Genomic DNA, 13,860 nt, shown 5'->3' on the forward strand with positions numbered 1-13,860 from the left:
TTAACCCTGATCCTATTTGCCAAAACTTTTCATTTCTCCTCCTGGCTCTTCTGAGCTCTCTTTTTAGGTCTTTCCTGACTTCCTTTTAACCTCAAGCACCCTAACTGAGTTTTCACATTTTGTCCGAACATAAGCCTTCTTCTTCTTCTTGACTAGGGATTCCACTTCCTTAGTAAACCATGGCTCACGCATTCTATATCTTCCTCCCTGCCTGTCAGGGACAAACTTATCTACGACAAACAGGAGCTTTTCCTTGAATAAGCTCCACATTTTTAATGTGCTCATCCCCTGCAGTTTCCTTCCCCATTCTACGCTTCCTAAATCTTTCCTAATTGCATCGTAATTTCCCTTCCCCCTGCTGTAACTCTTGCTCAGTGGAGAACACCTATCCCTTTCCATCACTAAAGTAAACCTTACCAGAATTGTGATCGCTGCCTCCAAAGTGCTCACCTACTTCCAAATCTCACACCTGGCCAGGCTCGTTACCCAGTACTAAATCTAAAGTGGCTTCGCCCCTTGTAGGCCCTGTCTACATACTGTGTCAGGAAGCCCTCCTGCACACACTGGACAAATACTGACCCATCTATAGTACTCGTACTGTAGTGATCCCAGTCAATATTTGGATAGTTGAAGTCCCCCATGACAATTACCCTGTCTCTCTCATTCCTATCGAGAATCATCTTTGCTATCCTTTCCTCTGGGACTATTTGGAGGCCTTAAGAAAACTCCCAGCATGGTGTCTTCTTCTTTCCAGTTTCTAACCTCAGTCAATACTACTTTCTACAACTGTAATATTGTCCCTGATCAACAATGCCACACCTCCCCGTCTTTTACCATCTTCCCTGTTCTTACTGAAACATCTGAATCCTGGAACCTGCAACAGCCATTCCTGGCCCTGCTCTATCCATGTCTACGTAATGGCCACAACATCGAAGTCCCAGGTACCAACCCACGCTGCCAGTTCACCCACTTTATTTCGGATGCTCCTCATGTTGAAGTACACACACTTCAATCCAAGTTCTCGCTTGCCAGTGTCAGATATTTGATTTTGGAACTCCCTACTCTCATCCTCTTCTGTACCTGTCCTACAAATTTGGTTCCCATCCCCCTGCTGTATTAGTTTCAATCCACCTTAATAGTTTTAGCGAATTTCCCACCCAGGATATTGGTACCCCATCCTGCTTGTAGAGGTCCCACCTACCCCAGAAAGAGCTCCAATTATCCAAAAACCTGAAACCCTCCCTCCTGCACCATCCCTGTAGCCACGTGTTCAACTCCTTTCTCTCCCTCTTCCTCACCTCACGAGCACGTGGCACGGGCAGCAAACCGGAGAAAACAACTCTGTTTGTCCTAGCTCTCAGCTTCCATCCTAGCTCCCTGAATTTCTGCCTCAAGTCCCCATCTCTCTTCCGATCTATGTCGTTGATGCCAATGTGGACCACGACTTGGGACTGCTCTCCCTCCTCCCGAAGGATTCCAAAAACACAATCAGAGACATCACAGACCCTGGTACCGGGAGGCAACACACCAACCATCTCTCTTGTCCCCACAGAACCTACTATCTGTCCCCCTAACTATCGAGACCCCAATGACTACTGCTCTGCTCCTCTTCCCCCTTCCCTTCTGAGTAACAGGTGCCCCACTGCTTTCCCCTGGCAAGTAATCCACCCCAACAGTATCCAATATGGTGTACTTATCATTGAGGGGAATGGCCAAAAGAGATCCCTGCACTGCCTGCCGGTTCCCTTTCTGTCCCCTAACTGTCAGCCATCTGTCTTTTTCTTTTATCTGGGGAGTGGCTACCTCTCTGTAAGTCCTGTCAATAACCCCCTCTGCCTCCCGAATGATCCAAAGTTCATCCAACTTCAGTCTTAGTGGAATCTGTCATCAATATTCATTCTTAGTAAATTGTATCGAAAATGATTCTCTCTGATCCAACTGAATTCTTCGTCTCCCTTCATTATGGAGAAAAGACACAATCCATGGCTGCTCAAAAATTAGAGACAGATAGTTACCTCAGCTCTCGGCATTTGTGAAGTATGGGTCCCAATCGCTGCAGTCCTTCGTACTGAATGTAGCAATTCTCAAGATCAAGTTCTTTTAGTGAATCACAGAATTCAATAACAAAACAGAGGACGACACAGTCTATTGGGGTCAGTCTCAAATCACTTAATGAAAATATTTCCACATCTTTCACTGAGTTCCATGTAAGTGATTTATTCTGAGACTCAAACAGGTAGTGCAATGTATTCAGGAGGTTTCTTTTACCAGTTATAGTCTTAGTGTTTCCAATCTGTCCTTTAACAATGTCCATCATCCAATCAACAGGCTGATTGACCGTCTGATGAAGAAACGGACACAGAAACTCTTCCAGAGGATAAGCTGACTGTGGGGAGGAGAGACCCACAACAAAACAGATGAATATTTCAAATCGCCCATCTTCCTTACTATAGGCCTCACTGAGCAATTTCTGAATGTCCCTGGGATCAGGAGTCAGGAATTGGGCAAGGGCCGCTACAAATTCTTGGATGGTGAGATGTGGGAATGTGTGGCACACAATCTGTGCAGAATAATCTCTCTCCAAAAGTTCCATCATAAATCCAGACAGGAACTGGGAAGGTTGCAGACTGTGCTGAATCAAGTCTCCAGTTCTAAACACAATCTTCTTCTCAGAGATGCCAGTGAAGGCCATCTCACCAAGCTTCAGAAACACATCACGGGGATTTTCAATCTGACGGCTATGGTTTTTCAGAATGTTGTAAATGTAGTAGGAATACAGTTGGGTGATGGTCTTGGGAACCTGCTGTTGTTTCCTATTCCTTTGTGTGAAGAAGGGACCCAGTGATAGACCGAGGATCCAGCAGTATGAAGGGTTGTAGCACATGGTGTACAGGATCTCACTCTCCTCTACATACTTGTAAACAGCTGCTGACACTGTCTGATCCTCAAAAAAACCTGCTGAAATATTCCTTCCGTTCATCACCAACAAATCCCAGGATTTCAGCCCAGATACTGATCACAGCCTTTTCCAATAAATGCAATCTGGTGGGACGGCTGGTCACGAGCACTGAACATCCAGGGAGCAGCTTGTGCTGGATTAAACTGTACACAATGTCAGATACTTCACATCAGCACTCAGGATCATTGCACATGAGCCGAGGTTCTGTATCTCTCCGATTATCAGAAAAATAAATACTCTTCTTGAATTCATCCAAACCATCAAATATAAAGAGCAATCCTTCTGGGTTCTTCCAGAGTTCTTCTAGAGTAGTCCCAAAGTAAGGGTACTGATCCAATATCAGATTCCTCAGGTTTATCTGACAGTTAATAATGTTCAAATCCTGGAATTTAAAACTGAATATAAATTGGAACTCTGGGTATATTTTCCCAGTGGCCCAGTCATAAATCATCTTTTGTACCATTGTTGATTTTCCAATTCCTGGGACTCCGCTCAGTGCTTCTGAACTTCCAGTATATTTTCGGGGAGAAAAACTGCTGTGGAACAACTGATCAGGTCGGATTTTTTCCAGTACTTTCTGGAGATGTTTCTCCCTCCACTCTTCATGATCTCGGCCTCTTGCTAGCAGTTCATGTTCGACAAGTGTCCGATCTCGAACAGTAGAAATAACTGATAGCTCAGTATATCTACCAACCAGCTGGAAAATCTTCACCTTGACCTTTATGAGGATAGTATTCACTCGCAGTATTTCAGTTTGGACATGGAGTGTCTCCTTGTGTTTCTGTTGAACATCTTCAATTGGAACAGACAGAAATCAGTTCTCCATGTTAGTTATATTAACATTGAAAGAAAACAAAAGTCAAAATGTCTTTTGAAGAAGACAGTAAAATGCTGCATTACAAGCACAGAGCCAACACAATTTGTGCAGAAGTTAAACATCCATGCATTAAAATGTGAGTTGTAAGCAAAGGACAGTTGAGAAAGAATTCAAAATCTTTAGTATTGGTCATGGAGATTTTTATGAAGGTGATATATTCCCTTCAAGGTTTATAATAAGTCTTATAACAGACATTATCTTACAAATTCTCACAGATAACTCACCTCATGTCCCCCAAAAGCCTACCTACAAACTGCAAGCCCAGATGGGTGAATGGAATTCTCTCCGTTTGCTTGGGTTAGTGCAAATGTTGGACTGGGATGAGTTGCATCACCTTCAATATTCACCCCATTCACTGTGGACACACAACGGCAGCTATGTACATCTTCTGGAAGATGCACTGCCACAATTTACCTGATTCTTTAGACTGTACCTCCAGTTTTGAAGGACAAGTGCAGCAGATGAATGGGACCACCACCACAAATTAATTTGCTGTCACTGTGTCAAACCTTACAGTAATGCTCTCATTTCCACACAATAAGCATGATAGAGATAGAACTACAATTCATATTCTAAAATATGTGTTTAGCAAGCGTCACTTAAGTGTAACACAATCCTGCCAGGCGTGTACGGGGTTTCACAGCATAACACAATCCTGCCAGGTATGTACAGGGTTTCACAGCGTAACAGGACCCTGCCAGATATGTACAGGGTTTCAGAGTGTATAAGGACCCTGCCAGGCATGTACTGGGTTTCAGAGTGTATAAGGACCCTGCCAGGCATGTACAGGGTTTCAGAGTGTATAGGGACCCTGCCAGGCATGTACTGGGTTTCAGAGTGTATAATGATCCTGCCAGGCATGTACTGGGTTTCAGGGTGTATAATGACCAGGCCAGGCAAGTACTGGGTTTCAGGGTGTATAATGACCAGGCCAGGCATGTACTGGGTTTCACAGTGTATAAGGACCCTGCCAGGCATGTACTGGAGTTCAGAGTGTATAAGGATCCTGCCAGGTGTGTACGGTGTATTGGGTACCTGATGCAACTTTCACGCTGCGTGATAAACTGCATGAACTGTATACATTGAATCTACGCAAAATAGTTGAAATTCAAGCCAATTAGAATCATGTCTCCCAGCTCTGACTTTCAGATTCTCAAATTTTGAAACCTTAAACAAATAGCTAAAGTCAAACATGCTGGTGCAGAAATGAAATAAAATGATTTAAAATATCCATATTATTAATTACCTTTGAGGTGACTGGGTGTTTCGGATAGATTTCGGACCATATCCATATAATGAAATAGATCAGGACCTGTTCAGATTATTTAGATTTCATTAATTCTGGTCTGTGCAACATTGTGGCAAAATATGAAGTGCTCCAATCTGAAATGAAATAATATGAGACTCTACTGTACCATGTTCCTCTATTTCTTTTAGTATTTTATCCAACTTTGGGACCCCATGACGTATTTTCACAAAGGAATCCCACATCACCCTTTGGGCCTGAGGGCTTTTCTCCATCACCAGATTTAGCAGCATTTTGGAACTGTCTGCCTGGTTTCTCTTCTCCATGAGGTCAGTGATTGCCTGGAAAGAATAATCATTTATAGATTGAGTAGATTACTTAGTGTGGAAACAGGCTCTTCGGCCCAACAAGTCCACACCGACCCTCTGAAGAGCAACCCACCCAGACCCGTTCCCCTACATTAACCCCTTCACCTAACACTACGGGCAATTTAGCATGGCCAATTCACCTAACTGGAAACCGGAGCACCCAGAGGAAACCCACGGGGAGAATGTGCAAACTCCACACAGACAGTTGCCTGAGGTGGGAACTGAACCCGGGTCTCTAGTGTTGTGAGGCAACAGTGCTAACCACTGTGCCCCTGTGCCATCCATGGTCATGGAGATAAAGATCAATATTGGTAATGAGAAGAAAGGGATCTCCTCAGGAATTGGATACCCCAGTTATTTTGAGCCTGGAAAGCAGTCACTGTACCATATCCTGATCCATGGTGAATAGGTGAGCATACTGTAAACCACTTCTGGAAAGATAGGATCCTAAATTTGCCATTTTGCCCCCGAGCATGGCTTTTCCATTAACTGTATCTCAGAGTTGCTTTAAGTATAGTTACTGGGCATGATCCAGTCTGATTAAGGACAAAACAGTGAAGAACAGAATTGGCCCATTCAGCCCCTCCAGTCTAAACTGTTCATCATTCAAAATTACGGTTCATGTCAATTACCTTTTTCTTGAAAACACTTCACTTGTTTGCCTAATATCTTGTGCAAAAGCACATGCTCATTGTTTAGGAAGACAATTATTTCAGCTCCAGACAATCACTGTAACAGTATCTCAGCACTGTGTCCTGGGATCAACTGCGTTCAACCATGTGCAGCAAGCCCCGGCCGACAGCCTGGATTGGGTTGACAAGTGAGAAGTAATGCTCATGGCACAGAATTGTCAATTGATCAGTTTCTGAATTAAGAGCCCGATTTGCTGCCTTCCTTCCCCATTCAAGGGCATGACCATCTCTGTCTCACTATCACGCTGAACTTGATTCAAACCCAGTCACCGCTGAGCAGGTGAAGGTACCGTGTAAGGAAGAACACAGACTCAGAGGGAACACAGATTTCAAGTGGTCCTGGAGGGTTACAGGCCATGAACGGACTTAAACTGGAGGCAGGGTATTTGAATGATAGTCATGTGAGCATCAGCAGCACTGAATTAAATAAGCAAAAGAATGCGAACTAAGTGGCAGTCAGGTGGGATAGGGTACATGCAAAAAGGCTTTGGATGACTGAAGTTTAATGTGCTCAAAGGGAAGTCTGTCACAGTATTATTTAAATTATTGGGGAGGCAATAGCCTAGTGGTATTATCGTTAGACTGTTAATGCAGAGATCCGGGTGATGCTCTGGGGACCCGGGTTTGAATCCCACCACAGCAGGTGATGGAATTCAAACTCGGTAAAATCTGGAATTAAAAATCTAATGATGATCAAGAATCCATTAATGATTGTTGGAAAAAACAATCCAATGTTCACTGGTGTCCTTTAGGGAAGGAAACTTCCATCCTTACCTGGTCTGGCCAAAACGTGACTCCAGACCCACAGCAATGTGCTTGACTTTTAACTGCCCAGTGGGCAATAAATGCTGGCTTGGCCAGTGATGACCTTATCCCGTGAATGAGTTTGAAAAAAGTATTATTGCTTCGTGTGTCAAAGGCATGGATGGGTGTTTCATCAACTCGCAGACTGAGATAGGAGACACTGGAATAATAGAGGGAAAAGCAAGCAATATTTGTGATGTAGGGGACAAAGAATTAAAAGCTCAGTCGAAGGACAAAGAACACAGAGATAGTAAAGTTAGTTACAGCTTCAGATTGTAGTTGAGAATTAGTTGAAGTGATGAAAGGATAAAACTTCTTCTAAGCTGATGACATCAGGTATACCAATACTTAACAAGTCATAAAATCACTGAGTCCCAGGCATTCAATCCAGATCCGATCCCCCCCAAAGTTTGAAAACTTTGGTCTTTTTCTTCATCCAACATATCCTTTTATTGTTATTCTGCCAGTTTGTGATTGTTATATAATTGGAACCATTCTGTGTCCCTTCCACTTACTGAATGTTCTTTTCCACTGAAAATCCTCTCAAATGTTAACAATGAGCTGAGACCATCGACCCCTTCTTCAATCGCCTGCTCAAGTCTGTCCCAGTAGAATTTCACCATCCGGAATAGCTAGTAGCTCTTACACTCTCTCAAGAACTTAGTGATTGTGGAGTCTGGACCTGTGAGCACAAACATGAATAAAACTTTATACCCAGTCAGTCAGTCATTCCTTTTATATTGAGTAACTGTATGTACCTGTGAACCACTTTATCAGCATGGTCTTGAAATCTGTACAATCTGCTTGTTCCTATTCTTCAAAATTGGCCATATTTGTCAAACGTGACTGACATGTGCCACCATCCCTTAATCATTCCCTCCACCACTAACTCTTGATTACATTAATATTGAATTACAAATTCCAGAGATTCCTCTTTATCCAACTGACAATAATTCCTGAACAGCTTTCAAAACTCAGAGACAGTGAAAACATTGGAACAAATTCCCGACTCAGGCGACTTACTGTGTGGAGTTTGCACGTTCTCCCCGTGTCTGCGTGGGTTTCCTCCGGGTGCTCCGGTTTCCTCCCACAGTCCAAAGATGTGCAGGGTCAGGTGAATTGGCCATGCTAAATTGCCCGTAGTGTTAGGTAAGGGCTAAATGTAGGGGTATGGGTGGGTTTCGCTTCGGCGGGTCGGTGTGGACTTGTTGGGCCGAAGGGCCTGTTTCCACACTGTAATCTAATCTAATCTAAAATCTAATCTAATCTAAAGAAAGTGCAGATTCCTGATCTTGGAGCCTAACTCACTAACAGATCAGATATCTTGAAATGCACCACATCTATCGAGGTGCTAAAAACAACTCTCCATTTCTGAATGTATGGGCAGTGGATTTGACCAGGCGGGGAAAATCACCAGTCTCTGAGTCAGAATTGGGATTCAATGACAGAGTTGATTGTATAAAGAAATTGGAGCTCCAGGGAGAGACAGACATCCGCCAGCACGGCTGTCAGCTGCGAGCCTTCTCTCACCCTCGGAGCACATGTCAGGATATTTTACACATTTCATGGTATAATAGTTCAAGTATCGAGTCTTTGTTTTTTACAGCAAGTTTTGTTTACAGAAAACATTAGAGTCATTGACAGTTTTAGCAGCCACGCAGATGTTCATTGCTGTAGTAATTGGTTATGATCGCTTTTCCTGAGAAGAAAGATTGTTTTATATTATTCAAATTTGAAGTATTTACACTTGTATACAAGTAGTCTCAGGTAGTTAACATTTTTATTGAGGATGGTGGCTGGACTCAGACACTTCGATGAGCAATAGACGTTACTGATGTGTATTCTGTCCCCCACCTGCCTTAAACTGATCATCTATGTTCTGTGTCTATTGTGCTGATATCCTATTGGCCTCAGGCAGTATCTGCGTATGCTTTGCTGTATGTTTCCATGTAATGGCTCAGTAGCCGTGTAGCGTGCGAAGTAACCAACTTATGGCTCAGCGGCCATGTTGTGTCTGTGTGCCCCATGTCAGCATGCCCCTGTGAACTCCCACTTCACTTTCTTGTCAAGAACAGTCACTCATGAATGAACTCCAGACCCATCATTATCATTTGAGGGCCAACATCTTCTGACTCTAACTCTTAGAGTGTGTGTGAGAGAGACAGACAAGGAGAGGGAAGGGTGACAGAGAGAGAGGAGCAACAGAGTTAGAGGGCTAGTAAGAGAAAGGGTAAGTGAAAAAGACAGTGAAGGTGACTGGGAGAGAGGGTGTGACAGAGGTAGTCTGGCGCACTGACCTCTACACTGCTGAAGCCAAATGCCAACTCGAGGACACCTCTTCCTACCGCCCCCTCGACCATGACCCCAGCCCCCCCTCAACAAAACAACATCTCCCAGACCATACAGAACCTCATCAGCTCAGGAGATCACCCATCCACAGCTTCCAACCTCATAGTCCGGGAACCCCGCACTGCCCGGTTCTACCTCCTTCCCAAGATCCACAAGCCTGACCACCCTGGCCGACCCATTGTCTCAGCATGCTCCTGCCCCACTGAACTCATTTCTACCTACCTCGACACTGTCCTATCCCTCCCAGTCCAGGAACTCCCCACATACATTCGAGACACCACTCACGCCCTCCACCTCCTCCAAGATTTCCGTTTCCCTGGCCCCCAATGCCTCAACTTCACCATGGATATCCAATCCCTCTACACCTCCATCCGCCATGACCAGGGCCTCCAAGCCCTACGTTTCTTCCTCTCCCGACATCCCCAACAGTACCCTTCCACCGACACTCTCATTCGTTTGGCAGAACTGGTCCTCACCATTAACAATTTCTCCTTCGAATCCTCCCACTTCCTCCAAACCAAAGGGGTAGCCATGGGCACCCGTATGGGCCCTAGCTATGCCTGTCTCTTCGTTGGCTACATAGAACAGTCGATCTTCCGTAATTACACCGGCACTACTCCCCACCTCTTCCTCCGCTACATTGATGACTGCATTGGCGCCACCTCGTGTTCTTGCGAGGAGGTTGAGCAATTCATCATCTTTACCAACACATTCCAACCTGACCTTAAATTTACCTGGACCATCTCTGACACCTCCCTCCCCTTCCTGGACCTCTCCATCTCCATTAATGACGACCGACATTTTTTGCAAACCCACCGACTCCCACAGCTACCTGGATTACACCTCTTCCCACCCTACCTCCTGCAAAAATGCCATCCTTATTCCCAATTCCTCCACCTCAGCCGTATCTGCTCCCAGGAGAACCAGGTCCACAACAGATGGCCCCCTTCTTTAGAGATCGCAATTTCCCTTCCCACATGGTTAAAGATGCCCTCCAACGCATCTCGTCCACATCCCACACCTCTGCCCTCAGACCTCACCCCTCCAACCGTAACAAGGACAGACCACCCCTGGTGCTCACCTTCCACCCTACCAACCTACACATACCAACCGCCACCTCCAAATGGACCCCACCACCAAGGATTCTGCCACCTCCAAACGGACCCCACCACCAAGGATATATTTTCCTCCCTCCCCTATCAGCATTCCGTAAAGACCACTCCCTCCATGACTCCCTCGTCAGATCCACACCCCCCACCAATCCATCCTCCACTTCCGGCACCTTCCCCTGCAACCGCAGGAGGTGCAAGACTTCCGCCCTCACCTCCCTCCAAGGCCCCAAAGGAAACTTCCATATCCGCCACAGATTCACCTGCACCTCCACACACATTATCTATTGCATCCTCTGCACCCGGTGTGGCCTCCTCTATATTGGGGAGACAGGCCGGCTACTTGCGGAGCGTTTCAGAGAACACCTCTGGGACACCCGGACCAACAACCCAACCACCCTGTGGCTCAACATTTCAACTCCCCTTCCCACTCCACCAAGGATATGCAGGTCTTTGGACTCCTCCATCGCCCCAACAAAACGACGGTTGGAGGAAGAGCGCCTCATCTTCTGCCTAGGAACCCTCCAACCACAAGGGATGAACTCGGATTTCACCAGTTTCCTCATTTCTCCTCCCCCCACCTTGTCGCAGTCAAATCCATCGAATTCAGCACCGCCTTCCTAACCTGCAATCTTCTTCCTGACCTCTCCGCCCCCACCCCAGTCTGACCTATCACCCTCACCTTGACCTCTTTCCACCTATCACATTTCCGACGCCCCTCCCCCAATTCCCTCCTCCCTACCTTTTATCTTAGCCTGCTGGACAAACTTTCCTCATTCCTGAAGAAGGGCTTATGCCCGAAACGTCGATTCTCCTGTTCCCTGGATGCTGCCTGACCTGCTGCGCTTTTCCAGCAACACATTTTCAGCTCTGATCTCCAGCATCTGCAGACCTCACTTTCTCCTCAACCTACACATAAACCAAATCATCTGCTGACATTTCCGCCACCTTCAAACAGACTTCACCACCAGGGATATATTTCCCTCCCCACCCCTTTCCACCTTCCGCTATGACCGTTCCCTCTGTGACTACCTGGTCAGGTCTACGCCCCCCCCTTCAACCCACCCTCCCATCCTGGCACCTTCCCCTACCACTGCAGGAATTGCAAAACCTGCGCATACACCTGCTCCCTCACCTCCGTCCAAGACTCTAAAGGAGCCTTCCACATTCATCAAAGTTTTACCTGCACATCCACCAATATCATTTATTGTACCCATTGTTCCCGATGCAGTCTCCTCTACATTGGGGAGACTGGACGCCTCCTAGCAGAGCGCTTTAGGGAACATCTCTGGGACACCCACACCAGTCAACCACACCACCCTGTGGCCCAATATTTCAACTCTCCCTCCCACTGTGTCGAGGACATGGAGGTACTGGGCCTCCTTCACCGCCGCTCCCTCACCACCAGACGCCTGGAGGAAGAACGCCTCATCTTCCACCTCGCAACACTTCAACCCCAGGGCATCAATGTGAACAGTTTCCTCATTTCCCCTTCCCCCACCTCACCTCCGTTCCAAACTTCCAGCTCAGACCTGTCCCCATGACTTGTCCCAACTGTCTATCTTCTTTTCCACCTATCCACTCCCGACCTATCACCTTCATCCCCTCCCCCACTCACCCATTGTACTGTATGCTACTTTCTCCCCAGCCCACCCTTCTCTCACTTATCTCTCCACCCTTCAGGCTCTCTGCTTGCATTCCTGATGAAGGGCTTTTGCCCGAAACGTCGATTTTACTGCTCCTCGGATCTTACTGGGGGGTCACACACACACGGACTATCTAATCTCACTGGAGGGGGGGGGGGGGCATGGTTTAATCTCTCTGGAGGCATCTCACACTGATCTCAGGAGGTGTTACACACTATCTGATCACACTGGGGGAGGGTCACGCACTGTCTGATCTCACTTGGGGGGGGGGGGTCACACACAGTCTGATCTCACTGGGGGGGTTACACACTGCCAGATCTCACTGGGCAGGGTCACACACTGATCTCACTGGGGGCAAGGAGGGGGTCAAATAGTCACTGCCTAATGTCACTGGGCGGTTACATACTGTTTGATCTCACGTGGGGGTCACACACTGTCTAATCGCACTGGGTGTTCACACACAACACTGTCTGATCTCATTGGAGGGAGGGATCGCACACTGATCACATTGGGGAGTGTCACACACTGATCTCTCTCGGGGGGTGGGTCACACTCCAATCTCATTGGGGGTGTCACACACAACATTTTGTGATCTCACTGGGGGTAGGGATCGCACACTGATCACATTTGGGGGTGTCGCATACTGTCTGATCTCGGGGGGCGGGGGGGGGAACGGGGTGGAGATCAAATACTGTTTCATCTCACCAAGAGGATCACACACTGTCTCGTCACACTGGGGGGTGGTGGTCACACATCGTCTCATCTCACTGGGGGGTGTTCACACACTGTTTGCTCTCACTGCAGGGTGGGTCACACGCTGATCACATTGAGGGAGGGTCACACACTGATCTCACTGGGGTGGTGGGTCGCTGTCTAATCCCACTGGGGAGGTCACACACTGATCTTACTGGGGAGGGTCACACACTGTTTGATCTCACTGGGGGGTTGGGTCACACTGTCTGACCACACTGGAGCGTGCACACACTGTCTGATCGCACGCTCCAGTGTGGTCAGACAGTGTGACCCAACCCCCCAGTTGGGTCACATACTGATCTCACATGGGGCTTACAAAACTGTCAAATCTCACGGGGGGGGGGGGGAGTCGCACATGTCAATTCACACTGGGGGGCACACTATTATCACATTGGGGGAGTCACACACTGTCTGATCTCATTGGGAGGTGACACACTGCCTGACCACACTGTGATCTTACTGGGGGTGTCACACACTGATCTCACTGGGGGCGAGGTGGTGTCACAAACTGTCTGATCACACTTGGGGCAGGGTGGTGTCACAAACTGTCTGATCACACTGGGGGGGTGATCACACACTGCCTTGTCTTACTGTGGGGGTGGTTCACACACTTTCTCATCCCACTGGGGTTGGGTCACACACTGTCTAATCACATGAGTGGATCACGCACTATCTGATCACACAGGGGCGTCGGGTCATACAACGATATCATTGGGGAGGTTCAGACACTGATCTCACTAGGGGGGTCATACACTGATCTCACTGGAGGCGCGGGAAAGGTAACACACTGACTGATCACACTAGGGGGGGTCACATACTGTCTGATCACATGGGCAGGGTCACACGCTGACTAATCTCACTGGGGAGGGTCACACACTGTCCGCTTTCACTCGAGCGTCACACATTGTCTTATCACACTGGGGGGGGGTCACACACTGTTTGATCTCACTAGCGGGTCACACACTCACACAGTGTTGGAGCTCACGGGGGGGGGGGGATCGCACATTGATAACACTGGGGGTCACACACTGACTGATCGCACTGGGAGGGGGGTCAC

The 13,860-nt window shown here is 47.2% G+C and overlaps 2 protein-coding genes across 2 annotated transcripts in view; both read right to left on the bottom strand.

Annotated features, from left to right (window-relative positions):
• Positions 1-8,662, bottom strand: part of LOC122546086 (NACHT, LRR and PYD domains-containing protein 3-like) — a 28,309-nt gene extending 19,647 nt beyond the window's left edge. The window contains 4 exon segments of the mRNA XM_087981742.1: positions 5,083-5,148; positions 5,252-5,423; positions 7,462-7,628; positions 7,970-8,662. The gene's annotated coding sequence lies outside the window, so the exon portion shown is untranslated.
• On the bottom strand, positions 2,012-3,124 carry LOC148138414 (NACHT, LRR and PYD domains-containing protein 3-like). Its single transcript, XM_087981741.1, has one exon. The coding sequence runs from the start codon at positions 2,978-2,980 to the stop codon at positions 2,012-2,014; it is 969 nt and encodes a 322-aa protein (XP_087837867.1). The 5' UTR covers positions 2,981-3,124.
• Positions 8,663-13,860: the final 5,198 nt, after the last annotated feature.

The sequence above is a fragment of the Chiloscyllium plagiosum genome, unplaced genomic scaffold (assembly GCF_037043375.1).
Source record: "Chiloscyllium plagiosum isolate Xiang-an unplaced genomic scaffold, Cpla_swu_hap1 HiC_scaffold_40, whole genome shotgun sequence".
Classification (NCBI taxonomy): Eukaryota; Metazoa; Chordata; class Chondrichthyes; order Orectolobiformes; family Hemiscylliidae; genus Chiloscyllium; species Chiloscyllium plagiosum.